This window comes from Poecilia mexicana, unplaced genomic scaffold (genome assembly GCF_051168715.1).
Source record: "Poecilia mexicana isolate PSO_F unplaced genomic scaffold, ASM5116871v1 scaffold_14, whole genome shotgun sequence".
NCBI lineage: Eukaryota > Metazoa > Chordata > Actinopteri > Cyprinodontiformes > Poeciliidae > Poecilia > Poecilia mexicana.
Window position 1 is genome coordinate 5,944,703 of NW_028263383.1, and position 20,872 is coordinate 5,965,574.

The following is a 20,872-nucleotide window of genomic DNA, read 5'->3' on the forward strand; positions in this document are numbered from 1 at the left end:
TTCTATTGTCAATGATCATATAGGAGGCAATGCCATCTGCTGGTGTTGATCCACAGTGTATGTTGATTCCAAAATCAACCAGAACATATTTGTTGTAGTGAACTTTGTTTTTGACTAAATAATGAATGAGCTAATGAAAATTTCAGTGCATTCTTTTAACTTTGGTGAAGACACAGAGAATACAAATTGTTGGTTTGTACTTTTAGATATTTACCTAAAACTAAGCCCCTAAAACTTGATCTTCATGACATTTATGACCTTTTGAAGTAAGCAAAAGGTCTTAACTTGCATTATCACGATTTATTTTTGCAGGCAAGCATGTTTTTGGCTTGTTTTTCAAATTGCATCATAATTGCTAGGTATTCTCACAAAAAGCCAGTTCTGAGATGAATACATGTCCCAGCATTGATTTATTAGAAATGTTTCTAATCAAATAAAGTGCAAGCTAAGGAAAACAAAATAATGTTAAAATTATGGATGGCTTTGTAACATAAAACAGTGAAAATTATAAAATAAGTTTAAAAGGCATTTACCAGTGTCAGACTTAAAAGCCTTTTTACAATCCTTAAATCTTAGGTAATGCTAATACTGCTACAATGTCCCAGCCTCAGTCAGTTTGTATGCAGGCTTTCTCAGCTGCATCTCACACTCTGAAAAGAAAAATAGGGGGACATGTAAAAGAATAAAAGCAGCTATAAAGCAGCAAATTATTAGCACATTTATCCATTCCCTGATGAAAGGCACCCATTTAATTTGAACAGCTAAAACGATGATTGCAGTACAGTAATGTGTAACCGCTTTGTACATTTCAAGTAACAAAATGTTTCAGGGTGTTATTATGCAGACTTTGCATAATTGGTGCATCTGAACTTTCGGTAAATCCCAGACATGCTCCTTAACAAAATTAAACTAAAAATCAAATTTCAACTCTGTTAAGGGGCTGATTGAAAACGGCACTCTTATAAGATTTCCAAAATTAGCTTAACTTCTAAAATGTGTGCAATTGTTTTTGATTATTTTGCAACAAAAGCCTTTTTTGGCTCATATTTGGTCGTATTGGTATCCATTCCTGATTTAGTCTAAAAATCTAGCCTCCATCAGGTCAACAAAGAGTTTTTCTTGCAGCCTGAGCCAAGTTTCCTGCAAAACCATTGAGTTGGTCACACTCGTCCAGCTCGTCAGAGCGCCCACTTTGCAAAAAGCAGAGCGTTGTGGTTTTGCATGCCTCTTCGCAGGGCTCCGATACATGTCCTTTATGTCTGAGGTACCAGAACTTCTGGAAGGTGCGGTCGTCGCTGATAAAGGTTCGCAGCAGTGCGTTGTAATCGGACGGGAACAGACTGGAAAGACCATAAGCTTCAGTGGCCCGGTACAGGAGGCTCCATTTGGGGTTCTGCTCTGGATTGTCTGACTTTGGGTCGTGATTTGCCTCTGTGAGGTTGAGGATGTAGGTTTCATGGTCAAGCACAAGCCGAGAGCTGTTTTTGTAATTTCCATCGACGTAATAGATGCGGTAACCTGAAAATAAGGTGAAGTTTAATATGAGTTTTACTTTTATTTGAAAAAACAAAACAAAACAGAATTACAACAAAATAAAATATTTTTCTTTGTGTGTGAAAAACAAAAACACCCTCTGGGCTTAAAGTAGCTCTCAGCATAGCAAATTCTATCATGGAAAACACAACTCAATGTCCCTTGATGATTCCACTGTTGTACAGTAAACAGTTACTTGTTGGTTCTGATAGTAAATCCTACTGCAGCAGTATACATACTGATGTCATATTCTGCTGCTAAGCTTGGTGTGCCTAACTATAAAAACAAGGAGCTGGAATTTTCTGCAATAAAACTCATTCTGTCATAGCAGTAGTGCTGTTAAATAATAAAAAAGTCACTTTATGGAATGGAGTAAGCTGTAACAACTTAGTTAGAAACTTCCCTTTAACACACTTTCGTGTTCCTGTTTTTTTTTTTTTTTTTTTTAAACTGTGTATCTTAACATAGATGTGAAAAAAATTCTAATGTTACCAGTTAAAATCTCCTAAATATTGCCTTGAGGAGTGTTTACCCTCATACACATTGGAAGCAGAACTTTGTGCTTCATTAAATATTCCTACTAAAAGAATTAGATTGAGATCCACAACAATATAGCACCTCCCTATCGTGGTTGTTTTCTGGAGAAAATTTTATCCAGGGACTCTGATTTAGTGAACACACACTAAATCAGATAATGTTGGGTCACTCAGCTGGTTCACCGACTCACCTGGATTAAGATTGACATAAGTGGTGGCACTGGGGGCAATGAAAGCCACTCCTAAAGGCCGGGTCATGGTTTCCTCATCGTAAAACATTTGAAACTCGTCCAGATGGGTATGCCCAAAAAACTGCCCAGTAATTGTACTTTCATATCTGAAAACAAGACAATTTTGTTAAAGCAGCAAAACTCTAGAACCTCTAACAGCAATATATAGGCAGACCACTCCAAACCCAAGGTGTAACAGCATCTGTTTTTTTGCCACGATACATTTCATTGACGATATAAATTATAACAGCAGCTACCTGTTGACAATGTGATAGTAGTTCCAGCTCCAGCTGCCAAGACACAGGCCAGGTGGGATATGACCAATGATATGCACCTAAACACAAGCAGCAAATAAGCTGACGGTACTGGCAATTAAAACGTTTATTACCCCACAGTATCTGTAATTAGATGCAGTTAAAATAGCAGACATCCTGCATGACCAGGACAGAAAGCTACTGACTGGAGGGAGGAGAAGAGAAGAGAAGGGGGGGAAGGGGTTAAGCTTCAACCACACTCACTTCACACTTCATATTTTAACACCAAGTGACGAGGAAACCAACCTTCTCTCCTCTGTCCTCACTGGCCTGCAGCACTTGAACCAGCCACTGCAGCTGGTTAGCAGGGTCAGTGGAGTTCACCAAGAGCCAGAAGTTTTCTCGTGCGCAGAAGTTCATGTTGAGGGAGACCACCCTCAGCCCTGGCTGAATCTCTAGTGTGTAGAACCCTCCATATCTGTTAGCAACACAGGAGGGTTTAATTCAGACTCATACTAGCATTTGATATAAGGAGCAGCGTGCTGAGGCCTGTCACCACTTCTGCTCTTCATGCGGTCAGATGTGCCATTCAGACAGTGAAACTGCAACGCCAAACAGTGTTGCTCTTTGTTTAAAAAAAAAACAAAAAAAACCCCAATACTTAATATGTTGAGCTTTATCTATAAACTATAAAACAGACATTCTAAATACAATAAAAATCATGACTGAAAGTAAACAAACTATCATAAACCTTAAAGTCTTCAAAGCCTGCTCTGGCAACCACTGCGCCCATTCCTCTGCCATTTTATTATAGAGCCAGGCAGAGGATCGGTTGCCGTGGACGAACGGTGGCGGGAAGCTGTTCACTGGTGTACTCTCATGGTTTCCTACCGCAGGGTAAACAGTCACATTGGCTCCCAGGTACCTGGGTAGAAAACGAGAGAATATTTATCAGTTCAGTTCAGAAGGCTATGACCACAGCAATCTGTAATTGCGTGAGAGTAATAAGTTCATAAACTAAAGAATTTGTCTCTGTAAATTTAAAGCAACATTCTTGAAAATTCTCCAACAAAAAGTAGCTTTTTGTGGCCATTCTTTACCCTCATTCATTTGGACTTCATCTGCCAAAGTACAGCAGATTATCCAGGTGGAAGTTAACCTCACAAATTGGTTCTAGTGTGAAGAAAATGGTTGACGTATCCTGAACCGTCACAAGAAGTCTTATGGAGGAAGTGGGGTAAGCACTTCAAGTTAGTTGAATTTTCTCAACATTAAACAGTTCGGTTTTAACCCCTCTCTAAATAATGCCAACAGATTTAAAATGTGTGGAGGATGCCTTTGCCATCCTCCACACAAACTCTTTTTTTGACTAACCTATTTCAGCAGGATTGTTTTTGCAGCTTTTTTTTTTTTTATCATGAGGCACAACTAAAAACAACAACCCATGCAGAATGTGGACTGTCAGGTTTTGGGGGCGGGGGGTTAACAGTGGTTTAATTTATCACGCATCTTTTAATGTTGCACATTTCCTCTGACGTCAGAGGAATTCTTGTACGCCGTACAAGAATAATTGAGCATAATTCTATTGCTAAAATCAGAGCTTTTATTCTTGCAAGGGCAGAATTTCACCCCAGTCTCTTTTGTGGTGCCTGAACAGGACTTTGAGATGATTATCATGATATATTTATACAAGGTTTTGCTATGCTGCAATCTGAGACTAATGCTTATAAGTCAAGGGTTTGGGACAAGTTAATTCACCGAAGCTGCAGGAGTCATTGGATTCAGTTCAAAGCAACACTGATTTAGCTAGTAGTTATAGGAAGGGGAAGAGGACTGTATCTTACACAGACAGCACAGTTATATCTGGCAGTGAAACTACAGACGGCAAAAGCCTATGCCTATAGTTGAATGTCTTAACATCGTTTTAGAGCGTGTGAACTCTGAGCAATATTTACTTCTGGATGAGCTTGGAGATGACTGTGAGCTCTGTCAGCTGCTGGTTTCTGGTCTGAGACCAGATGTTGTGTGCTGGTATGTCTCCAGTCCAGTAGACCCAGTCCCAAGGTCCGGCTTTAGCAGCATTTTCCAGGAGGTTCTCCACAGTGCGTAGAGGCAGGTCACACTTGCTGTAGGTTCCCCAGTAACCAGCCCCTCTCCGCTTCCATTTGGGAACACTTGAGTCTGCGCGACAGCAGAGAGGCTCCCTGCAGTCGGCAGGGCTGCCAGTTTCATATTCCTGTCAGCAAAGAGATTTTAAGCGTAAACTGCAGACGCGTCTCAAAACTTTTCTTTGCCGTACTGCACGTTATTTTTCCACTGATACTGGAGCCCTTTACTGACCACGACAAGATCGAACCAAATCATATTTGGACTTCTTAAATTCTGCACACACTCACCTTGTCCCAGTGGATGTCTGTGAGAAACAGCACCCTACTCTGTGGAGAGCCAGGTTTAGGAGGCGAGGGCGGCGTGACAGGAGGCTTGGGAACCTTTGGCAAAGTGATGTTCCACGGTGCGTAGATGTCAAATGTGCCACACGAAGGCCCCACCACTACTGCACATGCTTCAGTGGGAGACAGCACAGACTGCTGCAAGGCCCTGATGAAGTCGTCCCTGAACAGCTCGGTTATGTTGCGGCACACGTGCTCGTCAGCCAGATGCAGATGGATGCATGCCTCGCTGACTACATGTGCCACCCGCTCTTCATTTGAACTGCTCTAAGAGAAGCAATAAAGCAGAAAAAGACTATTGGAGCAGGACGTTGCATGTGAAATACTTCCTGAAAAATAAGTCAAGCTTAAATGAGTTTATTCAAATCTATAGTGCATTAAGGGAATCCTTTGGTTTGGTGCTAATAATCACAAAATCTAATGCATGTCTTAGGACAAATTTCACGTTTACTGGCAAACTAAAGAAACCCAGCATGTATATTTAGAAGTTCCTTGTTAATGAAGGAAATGAGAAAAAAACTGTACAAGTAGAGAACAAAAGCCAAGTGACAGCAGTTTATGTTTAGTACAGATTAAAAAAGTAAAAATATACACACACAAAGAAGCAAAAATGTTTTTCTACATCTATCTGGGATGTTAAATTGGTGATGAATGGTGGAATTCGAACAATTATTGTAATTCATTCTAAAAATAAGAATAAAGAAACTGTTTCGCAAGGAGCAGGAGTTCATTGGGAAGTTCATCAGAGTGTACAAATCACTGCAGTGAAAGTTGTTTCGTAATCTTGAACTTGTTTTGTGTGTGTTGCTGTGCATGTGGACTTGTATATTGTGTGATTATGTAACAATGACTAATATTGATTTGTAAACTTAATAATTAGTACCAAAGAGGGATGTTGGATCAAATAAGTGGAAACTTCAACAGTATTTCTATATCATGGACAACTACGATAATATAGGTACTAATTGATCTTCTCACAGTTGCAGCAGGTATGCAAGTGTTTCAAACTGACCACACATCAGTGGGACATTTTTTATCCATTTTCAGAACCGAAGATTTAAAGTTTTCTTATGTACGCTATCGATATCCTGCTTCCGTAACATTTAGCTAAGACTTCGATTCCCATAGGAGATCACTCTTAGTTATTTTGGGGTCCTATCATTTTCTAAATAGGGAACAGAACCCATTTAGATACAAATGCAAAGCTTTGGAAACGACAGTGATATGCAGTTGTTTAAACAAGCAAAAGTGTTAACAGGGATGAAGCGAAAGCAGGAATAAAGACCAGCTCAGACACAAGCAGCAGAACGTATTTAATTAAAATTCAAATAGGATTTTTTAATGAGCCTTTTATTCACATAAATATGATTAACTTAATGATACAAGTTAGCGAAGACTTTCCTTGCTAAATAGACCACCGAAAGTTCCATTTGTTCAGTCACCGCAATCTTTGCTGGTTAGTTATCAGTTTAAAGAGGTTTTAACTATTTGAGCATGTTCTGTGGGTCTATTGACATCTGTAGCAGTCTGCCAATAATAAAAGATTCCACCTAGTTAAATATATTACATTTTTTTACCACAATTTAAAGACTAAATAATATTGTAAAAATGTTGCACATGTTAGGTCGTGCCATCCAGCCTTAAGTAGATGCATTATTGCAATTTTGTTCCTCTTTTCAAACCCCAGTGTTCTGTTTGTGTTGCAAGAAAAGCAACTTGTTTTGCAGTGTTCAGTGTCACAATAACAGATATAGATGTTCTACTCTACTCTGAGCAAGTAACAGATATAGATTTTCTACTCTACTTTGAGTAAGAGCCAAAAGGTTTACCAAAAGTGCGATGTCAAGAATGGTGAAGATCGCTTTACAAATGGGACATGTGAGGTTTCTCCAGGGGAAGCCGAGTCCGTGGGTTTCGAACTGCTCCACCAACACGGTCCTGGTCTGAGCTTGATACTGAGCCGGATGACAGGACCCGAACAGCGGCGACATCAGGAGCAAAGTACAGGTCATGAGTCCCAGGAAGGGGCGCAGCGTGGGGAGCCTCATTGTTCTGGCGGCAGCGTGTCTGAGCTGAAAGAAGCAAATGCAGCAGGTAAACCCTGCTGCTTCAAGGAAATGACACCAGTCTGACATTCAAACTCGCTAAAGAAATATGAGTCATTCACAACCGCAAACAAAAAATGTGAACCGATAAAACATCAAGCCAGCTAACAGCTAACTCTACTGCTCATACTGTACCTCTAAAAGGAATAAAAGTGCCGCTGTCTTCTCCAGGGAGTTCCAGGTGTGGTGAACTAAAGCAACTCCAAGTTCCAGTCCCACTTCCCCGGAGAAGTCAACTGAAACCAGGTCAGACGAGTCTTTTTGACATGTTCGACTGGAAGCACCTCTGCTTGTTCAGATGCGCAACTCTATACGTCGTCCCGGCTGTGGCTGCCCGCTGTCACGTGACCGTCAGCTCGTCAGCTGATAGATCACGTGTCGTTTGTTTTTCCTTCTCTTCCTAATTGATCAAACAGCAGGGGGAAATATTATGCATAATAATGCTACGGAGCTCCCTTGGGATTTTTATTTTGCAGAATATATGCAGTTTTTCTAATCTGTTCTAATTCTCTCGCGACGTCAAACTGCAAATCAGAAAGCTGCATAAATGTGGGATCCCGTATCAAACCACACACCTATCGTTGCCTACATTTTAGATAAGAATAACAGCTTTGGTCCCAGTAAAGTGTAACTACATGGAAGATATGAGGAATTTATTTACTGTGCGTTTTAACCTTTAGAAACCATGTGATTGCATATCTTGCAGATCGATAATCAATTGTTCCTGCTACTTCAAAATAACATTCCAAACATATGAGCTTGTTTGCCTTTTGACACTCAGCAATTACTCAAATTCAACATCTCAAACAAAGAAGGGCTCTACTTTTTGAGCTATTAAGAAAATGTTTAAGTTTAGTTTTATCTGCACTACTCACCAGAATTCCCATTACACGTTTTCACCTTCCCCATATTCAAACATTGTCCTGGTCATCTAAAGATAATTCAGTTTCAATCCTGGTGCTTAGGTCTCACTGTTCATCATGTTTAAGGCAATTTCCTCCAGCCACACACTCGGCTTAAGTAATGGGTGATAAACATTCTTCAGCAGCACTTGATGGCACACTGAGAAAACAATGCACTCATTTGAATCAGTGCAGTAGCAGAGATACATTCAAAACATGAAAGACAGTGAGCCATGAGAAACAGAGTTGAGAAACTTTTAAGTATGTGCTCACTATAAAACATTATTTTGAAACATAAGGTGAATAAGTCTTCCGATCACATTACTTATATAGCTATAGGTAAGTTAGACATGCACAAATAAAAATTTGAATGCATTATTTTCATTAATTTTACATGTTTTATATTGAAATAATTTTATTTTTTACAAAAAATAGTCTGTTTTAATGTTCAAAAAATACAAAAAGGTTCACCAGTAAGGTAAAAGACTATAAAAGTCCAGAAAAAAGCTGCCTATATTCTATTTAACCCCTTAATCTGTACCAGATTAATTTGATAACAATTAAATTAAATTAACAACAAATTTGATAGGCGTTTTAATTTGCTAAATTTGCCAATTTAGCAAAATTACACCATGGTTCAAAGAATCATTTCCTCAAATGTAATGAAATCTGACAACAAAAGGCCACTGCAAAATTCACAGCAGATGAGAAATAATGCATGTGCTAAGTGCTTCACAAAGGGAAGATAATACATTAGAAGTATTTGTCATAAATATAAAATTTTATTTCATCTGCTGTAGCAGGCGTGTATAAAAAGCTATAATTCTATACACATTTCTTTGGTTCAGCTTCTGTCTCGTGAATCACTGAAATGTAATTCACAACGCAGATACAATTTTCAATATTCCAACAAGAACATTTGAGTGATTATATAAGAGCAACACAGGCAAAGTTAACACATAAACTTCAAATTAACTTGCACAAAACAAGCATTACGTGTTTAAAATACGTGCAGCTACAGTGGTTTGTGGCTGTATTTACAGTGGCGTAGCAGATACATGGACTGGAGTGAAGCTAACGAGTGGTTGGGTAATAAAACAAAACAAAAGTCTTGGACACATCGACTCTAAGACATTCACTTGTCTTGCATCTTTTCCAAAATGGGAACAATCATGTCAAACTTGGGCCTCTTGGCTGGGTCTTCGTTCATGCAGAGCCTCATCAGCTTGCAGATGTGAGGAGAGATGCCTGGTGGAATGGTTGGCCGGAGTCCCTCCAGAGCGATCTGAGTAGTGGGAGGAAAACGATGTGCTGCTGTAAGTGTCATGTACAGTGCATTGCAAAAATATTTCACACTTGTCACAGAACTTTTAACATCTTGTTACACTACACTACTCAGAGTGGCAGAATCAAGGTGTTGGATGTTTTTCCTCAGCAATAATAGTCAAGAGTTTATTGGAACTTGGCTGAAGCTAAATACAGGCTAAGAAGCCAATATTGATTCAGACAGGCTCAATACGACTGATGCAACACCGAACACTTTCTACAGATGAAAGAACATTTTAAAGACAATGTATCCTTTTTTCAGCTTCACAATTATGCTCTAGTTTGAGTTTGTATAAATGTCTTGTTGAAAAACAAGGAAATTTGTTGTTCCTGTGAGATTTTTTTTTAATATATTTCAGAGGATATGAATAATTTTGCAATGCACTCGGAAAAATATAGAGTTTGAGCATTTTGGTGTGTTGCTACCTTCATCCCTATCTCCATGTTTGAGAGATCAGCAAAGGGAACCTCTCTGGTAACCAGCTCCCATAGTAACACTGCGAAGCTCCACATGTCAGCAGATCTTCTGTTGATGTCTTCTGGCTTTTTCTGCAGTGCTGAAAGCGGTAAGAAGGAGGATATGAGAAACATTAATGGAAAAGGAAGGAGACAGGTCTGGGAAGATCCAAGGGGGGGAACAAATACCTTCAGGGGCCATCCAGGCTGGTGAGTACATGCGCCCAGGACACTGGAAGGAGAATTTAGCATCTGCCATGCTTATTCTGGCTGTCATATCCTCATCAATCTGTAAATTAAACACAATGGGTAAAGACTCGTCATACATAAAAGTGCCAAATAACACAAGGAATTCCCCTGCTTGCTTATACACTGTGCCTACCACAATTATTAGAGCACTTAATGTGTACAAACGGCTAATATAATGCTTTTTATGCTGATCCCAAAATGCCCCTTTTTTTATTTCAGTTGTCCAAGAGAAAGTTTTGGATATTTAATTTTTCCTCAACTCCCACACTGTTCTTTACTAAATAACTGTAAGAGTCTCGTATTTCAGTTTCAGTTGTGGTTGATTAATGTTGTGACTGAGGATATAAGTAAGTTTAGATGAGTCGTCATTTTCTGTAAGCCATTTCCTGACTTATTAAGACACAGCAGAAAATCAGCTGTTGACTGTTTTTGGGCTCATGTCATATTTTTTTTTACCAAGAAAAAATATTGATTAAAAACTAATTAAAAATTCACTAGCACTCATTTCAACTTGAAAAACATTTATTTTCATAGAAATTGCTCAGAGAGCCACTAAGCCTGTGGCCAGTTATTAACTGATTTTAAGGCTTTTCAAACATTCTAACCTGAAGTAGCAACGGTTGTGTAGAGTGACGTACCAGAGGTGCCTTACCATGATATGCTTACTATTGAGGTAAAGCCGTGAAACCATCGGCTCTAAGGTGTGGAGGAACGCCATCCCACTGGCGATGTCCAGGGCAAACTTGACCGCTTGGCTTTGGTCGACCACCAGAGCTGATGAAGACAAGGCGAGAGGGACAACATGTAAAACAACAAACTAAGTAACTAACAATAAAATTGACTTTCAAATGTTATGGATGTCAGTAATGTGTATGCAAATAGGGTTATATTTGTATGCAGATGTATCTCAATAAATTGACATGAGGAACAGTAGCGACTGCAGCTATACTGTGCGTACCTTGAGCTTTCCTTCGAGTAAAAAATAAATATATATGTGGTTCTGTGGGGGTGTGTGGGCACGTGTACATCCTAAATCTGAATTTTATTGGTTATTTTACATGTGTTTATTTGGTGGCTTGGTGCTCTTTCTGTAAGCTAACTGTGACTGTGCAGTGAAGCTAACAAAAATGAGTAGGTAGATTTTTAAACAGTTAAGTCTAGTCAAAACATTTGCAAAAAAAACAAAACAAAAAAAAAGTGGAAATGAAGCAGACGTCGCTTCACTGGGAATTTCCATCTTCCTCCTCCGCTGGGTAGGCTTTTCTTTCCTGTCTGTATTATTTCTACAAAAAAAAATATTCTATGCTGGCATGTGTATGTGTTTGTGTGGCATTGTGCATATTGGGCCTTGTACTGATTAGGTACATTGTTTCTGTGTGGCAAGTGCATCATGCTCATGTGCCCTGTATTTGTGGAAGCTAGGCTTGTGCTGGTTTGGGGATGTGGTTGTGTTCATGAGGGTCAGGTGCAGTGATGGTGTTGTGTGTACCATCTGATAATGTCCTGTTGGTAGCCCAGATGAGGAATTACCCGTACCCAGAATATTTGTTGTTTGTGCACTTTTTTTCTACCACAGATTTTCCTTCCACTCAGCTTTCTTTAAACGTGCATTAACAGAGCATCCTGTGAGCAGCTTTTTGTGGCTTACCCTTCTTGTGGATACCATCAATGACTGTCTACTAGACACCTCTCAAGTCATCAGACTTCCATATGACAGTCTAGTTTCACTTTTTGAATAATCTTCTTTCCCTTTTCATATGTTTACTGCTAAAATACACAAACACTTTGAAGAAATTAATATTTGTTTATATGTAAAATGTAAGACAATATTTTGGTTTGGACTGTTGCTCAGCGAGTTACAGCTATTCTAAGCAGAGGTTTTATAACCTGAGAAAATTAAGACAGCAAATTTCCTTTTTTGTGCTTGCACGTCAACACAAATGACTTACTTGTGCCCTGATGGAGGATGGTGTACAGAGATCCGTATGGCATGTAGTGGGCGATGATGATTGGATGAGGAGAAGGAGGGGACTGACATGCCCCAAGGACAGGCAGAATATTTGGATGAGAAAAGATCCTATAATGGTAAAAAGAGAGAAAACAGCTAAAACTCAACTCTGCTGGGTTAACATAAAATTATACTTCACTCAAGGAAATAAGTATAATAATAAAAATATATATTTAACAGTGCGCTTGTATGATCTGGAGTCCTTTTAAGTTCAGTTTTACACCTCATTAACAGAAACTCTTTCATTTTTGCAAAATCTACCCAAGTTAAGCCAAAGTGCTTTTATTTAAACATAAGTTCTCAAAAGAAAGCAAAAGAACTGAAGCTCACATTAAAGTAAGAACACAGCTGCGCTTACTCAGTCTCTCCAGTGGGGTTTCTTTGACTTGGTTAGTTTAAAGGCTTCTCTCATTTTTGTTCTGTTTTATTTTATTTTTTTCCCCCTTACAGCCTAATGAGTCTCAAAGATGGGAAACGCTGATTAAACTCAGTCCGGATGGTGAAAAAGTAAAACATGCGTTTTATGTTATGCATTGCTAATTGGATGCGGTATCCTTTGCTTTCAGATGCTGCACAAACAGTCGAGAATATGGGTTATGGACGTGCTTCTGGGGTGGGCGAGAAGCACGTTAGAATGGGTTAGTGTCAGCACACTAAAGTTTAAGTTGTGTTTAAATGTCACGACAGTTAATCCATGCTAAAAATGCACAAAATAAAAACAGACATTACAATTAGTGAGGTCAAAGAAAGTGTCAAAGATGTCTGTTTGACCTTTTTTTGTTGCACAAACATTCTGCAACCGAACTGGATTGAACATTGACCGCTGACTCCAAATAAAACTGTTTTTACATAAACATGATTGCGAGTTCAAATATTCACACCTTCCACATTTTGTATGCATACTTTTCCTTTCCTAGATTTATATTCGTTCATTATTCACCATGAATATTAAGTTCATTTTCTTCTATTACTGATTTTGTTCTTACAAGGTGGAATAATTACAAAACAGGCAAGTTCAATTATTTTTGGAAACTAGATTTTGTGCACAAGCTTTATTGTTCGAATGCAGATATTCATCCAAACTGGTTAAATGTCATGAAGAGTCACAGATCTACCTTTCATCCATAGCCCTTACAGTTTCCAAAGGTTTAATGTCGTCCTGCTTTATCCATTCCAAAATCAATCTAGATGTGTGTTTGGGGTGATTGTCCACCTGTAACATTCAACTGTGTTGAGGTTTTGATCATCTAAGCTTTGATTTCAGGTGATATTTAAGAATTTGATGAAGTCTTCCTTCTTTTTTTATTCCATCCAATGAAACAGTACCACAGCACCATATTACCACCATTGTGCTCGACAGATGGAGAAGCAATCTCAGGTTTGAAACCATTATCATGACTCTCAGTCTCAACTACCGTTCAAACTTTGTCTCATTTGACCATATAACCTTTTTGTAAAAGTTTAAAATAAACGCTTACCAATTCTGCCAAGAAGAGTGAACAAACCCAGGACGACTGGTTTGGCTTACTGGTGTGTAGTTTCTCTGCTATATATTTGAATCTGCATGTATAATTCTGGCCATATGTAAAATAGAGAAAACCCACAATACATTCACACTTGTGCAACCAATTAAAAAAGAAATGACTTAAGTTGTTTTGTTTTTGTTGTTTGCGATTGTTCAAGCAAATAATTAAAATTAATAAAATTAATTGAAAATGAATGTCCGGTGTTTGTGAACTTGTGACCATAAATTTATCTCACAATAAATGCAAACAGTCTAGCTGTAAATAACCTGAGTTTGGGGTGCTCCTCGTTAAAGTCTCTGCTCTTCCTGGTGGTCCAGTCTCTCACGTGCAGCACCTTCACCACAATCTCATCCCCTTGCCACCGGCCCTGCCACAACTAAAAGAACAGCACACACTCCAGTGATCAGCCGGAGGAGCTAAAAAAAATAAATAAATAAATAAAATACTGTCAGTCAGCAGTAAAAGCAGCTGACCTCTCCGGACTGGTTCTCATTGATCTTTGCCAGGAGCGAGAGCTGCTTAAAATCAATACCGGCTTGCTTATTGAGGGTGCCGTTACCTGTGGGATGAAAAACATGAATAAAAGAGCATGAATCCTAATTTCGCATCATATTTTGATCTTATTTTATTAGAGAAATCCTACTCACGGGGTCGCGTTCTCATTGTACCCTTCCAGAACGTTTCCTTGTATGGGATTTTGGCCATGTTCTGGCCCATTTTCTCTGCCTTTTCTAAAATAAGCAAAAAAATAAATAAAACATTTAAAATATAAGAATAGTGCTCTTAATTTGCCTTTAAAGTCTCTTTATCCTAGAAAAAATCTGCTGCAATGTTTAAAAGTCTATAAATTAAAAATTCTGACCTTGCAGTAGCTGTTTTAGGTGAGCCTTGGCCTTATCCAGAGGTGTCTGCCCATACCTGTTACATATACACACCTGGGCACCATGGGTTACCAAGTCCTAAAAAGAGATACAACCCAGGAATTACAACCAAAATAAGCATGTACTGATGAAGGAAGCAGGTATTTCTGCAGTAGTGGTCTCTGCCCAGAAGAGGGCGGTTTTTCACCAGCAGATGGAATCCAAAGAGGGATGTGAAAAGTGTGTGTTGGTGTACAACGACGCACCTCTGCAACTTCATCGTGGCCCCAGAAGCAGGCGTAGTGCAGCGGGGTGTTCCCGTGCTCGTTGACTGTATTGGGGTCCGCTTTGCACTGAATCAGCTGTCATCATAAAACACAGCAACAAAAACACATGAGGTGAGGGAGAGAGAGAGAGAGAGAGAGAGAGAGAGAGAGAGAGAGACAGAGAGAGAGAGAAAGAGAGAGAGAGAGAGAGAGAGAGAGAGAGAGAGCACATCAGCATATGAGCCGTCTTAAAAAGCGAACCTTAGCCACAATGTCCCTGTGTCCGTGGCTTGCAGCCAGATGTAAAGGTGTGTCATCTCCACGGTTCATCACGTTGATTCGAGCCCCTCTCATGATGAGCATGTCAACAACGCCGCTCCTCCCTTCTCTGCACGCCCAGTGGAGCGGGCTGAAGCCATGGTCGTCTCTAACACACAAGACAAATGGAAAATATGAGAGGAAAAAGGAGCCGGGATGTCACATCTTTACATTACATCTGGTCACCAAAACATCCAAACACAAAGAGACGCAAGTGAAACGCTTAACTGCAGTATGGAGAGAGTCTCCATTCAGGTACAAACATTTCCAAATGAATCATAAGCTGTAATAGGAACAGCTCATTTTTAAAATAAATTAGGTATATGAAAGGTTAATGCTTTCTCAAATAAAGAGATAAGACGTTCTGAACTTTTGCAAGAGGGAAAATAACACTTTCAGGCAGACATATGATCATTCCAGCCTACCATAATGAAAAGAAAAATTCATCAAGGTTCACCTCACCTCACAAGTGCAAATAATGTAATAACTTTAAAAATAGTAGGATTAAATTTGACTGTCTCCTTTTTAAAAAGCAGAGCAGTACTCTGGCAAAACTTAAACAGATCATCTAGCAGAAAAAAACAAAGTACAATGAAAACTTCAAAAGGGTAATTTTTTTTTTTTTTGAAAAAGACGTCTCCCAAACCAGAGGCAATGTGGTGGCAAGCTCATATTAAATATTTACTAATGATGTGGAAGAAGACAGAAGTAGCACTGTTGAGTTCTGACGTATGGAAAACGAGAAACACTGTCAAATGTGATAGTACTGTATTAGCAAGTGGCCCAAAAAAAGAACAAAAAAATGTTTTTTTGTTTAGGTTAAAAAAAGCACACGCCTCTATGGCTGAGCTTGTCATTTGCTCTCATCTTGATTGAAAAAATGCTGCACTTGTTGTGGAACAAGCTGAAAGCAAGACACATCACATACCAACCAGAATCAGCCCTTAAAAGCACGGCTCTACATCCCCCCCCCCCCCCCCAAAAAAAAAGATCTCTAAGTTCTTCCTAAGATTTTGATATGTATTTCTTCAAATGTCACTGCTGTAAAAAAATACTGTGACAAAATATTTGCATTAACTTGACCAGTCAGTGAGTGTTTCACGTCGCTGTGGTGAATCTTTGGCCACTCTGCAGAACTGTTTTAATTCGGACATATTGGAGGATTTCCCAGCATGAACAGACAGTGTAAGGTCATGCCACAGCATCTCAATCAGATTTAAGTCAAGACTTTGACTAGACCACTGCAAAATTGTAATTTAATCTTTTTTTGAGCTATTCACATGGAATAGCTCAAAAAAAGCTATTTTTAAACGCAGCATTTCAGGTGACTAATAATAATTGTGGTTTAAATTTATATAAAATAAATTAATAGACAAGGAAAGTACGGTAATCATACCTATATGGTGCCAGAGAAATTAAGTATAAAAGCCTTCCTGAATGTATTTTAAATACTTACAATATCCTGAATATGGCTAAAATGAAAAGGTAGAGTATTTTTTTATGGAGCGCCCTGCTAACAAAACACTCTCTGTGAGGTTTGCTCTTTGGCGCAGGTTCACGCACCCACCTCCTACTAATCTTTATTTAGATTTAAGCACATGCTTCCTCTCAGTGCCTGCAGCCTCTTCCCATCTGATGATTGGCCCGGTGATAAATACTTCTACACAGGCTGGAATGCCTGCTAAACATGTGCAAGGACGCACACAGTCACAGCGTATACATGACCACTTCCAGTCTGCGAGGAGCCAGGCTGTCACCTCCACTGCGGGCCCAACAGGTCAGCTCATTACACTGACCAACCCAGAGTCTCCTGGCTGCTGGGGTTTCTCACAACGCCCCGCGAAGCCACAGTCTCTGCTGTTAGTTTAACAATAAACTTTGAGGAGGTCTTTACGAAATAGCAGCTCACACTGAAGTGAAAGAGCAGGGAGGCTCATTCTCTGTCAGTCCCGATGCAGCAGCACTGTGGACAGACAGCTCATAGACTAAACCACCCTGTGGGCTAAAAAAAGTAACGAGTGAAAAAAAAAATATGCAAGAATGACAGAGTGGAAAATACTCTGAGCTCCACATTCCTTCTAAGTCTGCCTTTTTTTTTTTCCATGTGTTTTCCTGTGACACTCGGTTCTAGAGGCAGAGTGGTTATTTAATGCTTCGCCGGCTGCTCTTAGGCACCTCTTTCAGTTCCAACTTATTATTCCAACAACACATAAAGCCTTTATTCAACGCTTTGGGCACTCTGAGCGGGACAGAGGCGGCCGCGCCACATAGTTGAGCTTCCTCAGAGTAACAGCCAAAGAAGGCCTTCATCATAATGACTGCTTATTCATTTGTTTATGTGTGACTGTAGGGGAGCTGCCTAAGAAGTTCTGTCAGCGATGGGCTTGGCCCTGTATGGAGCTAAGAAGAGGAAATGGACTTGGCTGTTGCGTGGTTGGCCAGCAGCTTCGCAAACTGTACATATATGGCCGGGTCCAAGAATGAGATAACCAGAGTCTTTATTTAAGACATTTTCTTACTCCTTCTGACGAAGAGAATGTGAAAAGAGGCAAAGGTTTTAGAATTGAACAATTCAGAATAAAAAAAGCTGGGACTTTTGATTCCTACAATTGTACTAATATACACTGTTTTATGTGCTATGTTATTCAACAAATTAGAATTGCCAATATATATCCTCATAAACAGAGCTATGATAACAGTTTGTGAACAGAAGCAATCTGTTGGGGCCATAAACAAGGATTTTAGATTCCCCCTTAGAAAGCTAAAGAAACTTCTCAGCCATTCAACTCAACTCTTCATAAAATCTAAGCAGCGATGCAAGTTGAAGCACTCTGAGCAATCACAATTTTAATATCCAAAATGTCTCCATAGATACAAAAAAAGGCAGCAAAAGTGGTTCATAAAAAAGCTATTTAACAGCAGTTGTGGGTTTGTACTTTTCAAACCAGTGGGTAACATAGTTCTGTGGGGGGAAAAAATAACATCGGGAGCACGTTCACTAAAATCAAAATAAGATTATTGTTATTTTTGCATTGTTAAAAGTAGTTAACTACAATAAAATCCTGGTGTTTCTGGACTTGCCTATTCCAGGTGTTATAAACTCACACTTTGTGTACCAGCAATATTTCCAGCGAGAGGGATTTAGTCGAACTGCATCTAACGTAGATGGAAGTGCCAGAGATGCTGAAGTTCAAAAAGGGAGAAGGAATGACCATACTGACAGATGAAAAACAGGAAATGAGGAAAACGTGGAAATATCACAGCTGATGTTATCACAAATTTAATGATTTTCCTCACGTTGTTTAGCTTTAATCAAAAAGTTAAAAGTTTTGTTTGTGCAGATGAGTTGCGTTTAGCAAAATTATTAGTAAAAAACGACAACAACAAAAAAAACAAAGCAAGCTGTGTAATACAGCAGTAATATCCCAATATGTAAACTATGTGTGTACAACAATCACTGTGCACATGCACATGCTTGCCCATCCTATGAAAAGACCACCAGTTTTTGCAAGACATGTGTTTACCTGTCATTGCACTAACGTCACAGCTGAATTCCAGCATCCAGATGGACCAGAAATCCCTCCCCAGTGCAAACATTAGGGACTGACATAGGAACCTACCCTAAGTTGAGGTCATTCTCTGTGTTGTCCAGCCACAGACGGACAGCCACTGAGTTCCCTTCTCGACACTGCGTGAAGATGTCATCCATGCTTGTGTTGTAGAGTGGCTGTTTGTTCTCCCAGTCTCTTTAAGAAGCAGGGACATAGAGTCTGTAAAAGGATTTGAGAAATTCCTTAGGCGCACTTTTCCCTTCAAGAAAAGCACCAAGTTGTTTTTTTTTTGACAAGTAAATAGAGAAGATAATCGTTTGAGCCGAACTTGCAGTTCAATCATATCAATCCCAAAGCCACAGATTCTGGAATTCCTATATATTTAAACTAATCATTAACTATCATCTTCAGTTGAAATATTAAGAAATAAGTGTGTTGTGAAGTCAACAAATAGTTGGACTTTCCAACATTTCCTCCTTGCTTTTTCTTTCTACGTTGGCTCGGATGGGCTGGCCCCTCTGGATCACAGCTCCTTGTTGCTTTATAACGAATTAAACCCACCACAAAACTTTCAGCACAAACAAAATATGAAGCATTACTGCGTACATTGAGGGAAAGTATCGAAAGTCTTACCAGTTGGTATCTTCAGGAGTTCGTTTTTCCTTTTTTTCCCCCCCTCTCCAGAACCACCACCGTTCTCCTCTCCACTGGTCGCTCTGAGTCCACGCCCCGCTTTCCGAGTTGATGTGGGCTCCAGATCTGCCCCCTGGCAGCCACGTCCTGGGACAACGACACAGCGACGCCCCCTGCAGGAGGCAATGCAGCGATGCGGCTGCCTTTGGGTCATAAATAAATGTTTGAAATTTAGGAGAAATGAAACTTTTAAAATACACAAGGGTTTTTTTTTTTGGAACAAAATATTTCATCATCTGCAGTATGATCCACAAACAATCATTGGTCACTTTAGAATGGCATATCTTGGTAGAGTCGACACATTTTTGTCTCTGTAATTGCCTTTATTTGTTTTTGTGGCATAGACTCAAAAAGGTGTTGATCTTGAAGCATATCAATATGTCATCACCTGTTGTGAATGGCTATAATGGGGCAAAATGGATTACAGACCTTTTTGAATGTCAAGAAAACATTTTGACAGAGAAAAATGTAGTTATGTAATGCAAATAATGGCTTAAAAGATAGACATCAGCAGGAAATAATCACATAATAAGATGGCAAATATTTGACAATGAAAAGCTGTAGTTTACATAAATATCTTACTGTGTTTCTCCAGAGTCTGCTTTTATTCGGCAAGTAGAGTTGCACAATATAGAATAGCAATCGCCATGTCGACTTCAGACTCTGCAGTATAACAAACTCAGAGCACTGCAATATGTGGGAGGATATTATATTTATAAGAGTCATGGTGTAATTGTATGACATAGTCAACTTGTTGGCTGTACTCTAAATAACCTTAATGTCCACCTAACCAGTATCTGAGATAGTAAAGGTCGTGGTCAGTGATAGACATGTAATGACCAAGGAAGAAAACTACCAAAAACTGTGGGTTGATCGTTATGAGTTTAGTCAAATTGCAACTTTATAGTAGGATCTTAATTCCTTACTTTTTTAGGTTAGTGTTCACATAGATTTTTTAACTACATTTAGAAAAGATATTCTAAATGCCACAGTTATTTAAGAAAATAGCCAAAAATGTAATATATTTGGGTTCATGTCTTAGAAAACTCTTCCTGAAGGTGCAACACAGACATAAGCATAGATGTTGCCACCTTGGTTCTTTATTGCACTAACCGCAACAAATTTAATGTGAAATATCCTTACATGAACTAGTAGGTATGTCAGTAGCCACAATAATTCCTCCCCTAAGCAGGCTACCAAGTACCAGGATCAATGTGCGATATACATTATAAAAGGCCCTATGATGATACAAGAGTGGAGACAAAGTAAACTTTTATTTTATCCATTTGTGTCACATTACATCAGTGTTTCTCAACCCTGGTCCTCACCGCCCCCCTGCTTTGCATGTTTTAGATGTATTTCTATTCCACAACAGCTGATTCAAATGATTGCATCACCATCAAGTACTGCAGAAGCCTGTTAATCACCCAGAGATACAACTCAGGTGTGTGGCAGAAGGGAAATACGAAAACATGCAGGACAGGGGGGGGGGGTGAGGTCCGGGGTTGAGAAACACTGCATTATATCCATTGATGAGGTAGTTGTTCAAGCTTTTTAGAATGCAACCGACTGTCTGACGTTGACCATAGAATTATAAGCATCACTAACT

The 20,872-nt window shown here is 39.3% G+C and overlaps 2 protein-coding genes across 5 annotated transcripts; both read right to left on the minus strand.

Moving 5' to 3' along the window:
* Positions 1–391: 391 nt before the first annotated feature.
* smpd1 (sphingomyelin phosphodiesterase 1) lies at positions 392–7,449 on the minus strand. 3 transcript variants are annotated; one of them, XM_014980698.2, is made up of 9 exons: positions 7,244–7,449; positions 6,833–7,075; positions 4,950–5,270; positions 4,509–4,789; positions 3,305–3,478; positions 2,860–3,031; positions 2,557–2,633; positions 2,261–2,406; positions 392–1,518 (listed from the first exon to the last, which is right to left on the minus strand). In XM_014980698.2, the coding sequence occupies exons 2-9, from the start codon at positions 7,049–7,051 to the stop codon at positions 1,103–1,105; spliced, it is 1,806 nt and encodes a 601-aa protein (XP_014836184.2). In that variant the 5' UTR covers positions 7,052–7,075; positions 7,244–7,449; the 3' UTR covers positions 392–1,102. The 3 variants fall into 3 exon arrangements, with proteins under 3 accessions (XP_014836184.2, XP_014836187.2, XP_014836185.2); XM_014980701.2 differs by having other exon boundaries at positions 6,833–7,104; XM_014980699.2 differs by having other exon boundaries at positions 6,833–7,107.
* A 1,323-nt stretch (positions 7,450–8,772) lies between these two features.
* Positions 8,773–19,314, minus strand: ilk (integrin-linked kinase). Of its 2 annotated transcripts, none has more exons than XM_014980693.2 (13): positions 19,204–19,314; positions 18,640–18,789; positions 14,963–15,128; positions 14,702–14,797; positions 14,438–14,534; positions 14,223–14,306; positions 14,049–14,134; positions 13,842–13,951; positions 11,991–12,118; positions 10,694–10,815; positions 9,982–10,081; positions 9,763–9,893; positions 8,773–9,295 (listed from the first exon to the last, which is right to left on the minus strand). In XM_014980693.2, exons 2-13 carry the CDS (start codon positions 18,726–18,728, stop codon positions 9,146–9,148), a joined length of 1,359 nt encoding a protein of 452 aa, XP_014836179.1. In that variant the 5' UTR covers positions 18,729–18,789; positions 19,204–19,314; the 3' UTR covers positions 8,773–9,145. The 2 variants fall into 2 exon arrangements, with proteins under 2 accessions (XP_014836179.1, XP_014836181.1); XM_014980695.2 differs by having other exon boundaries at positions 18,640–18,765; positions 19,204–19,297.
* Between the last annotated feature and the right edge of the window lie 1,558 nt (positions 19,315–20,872).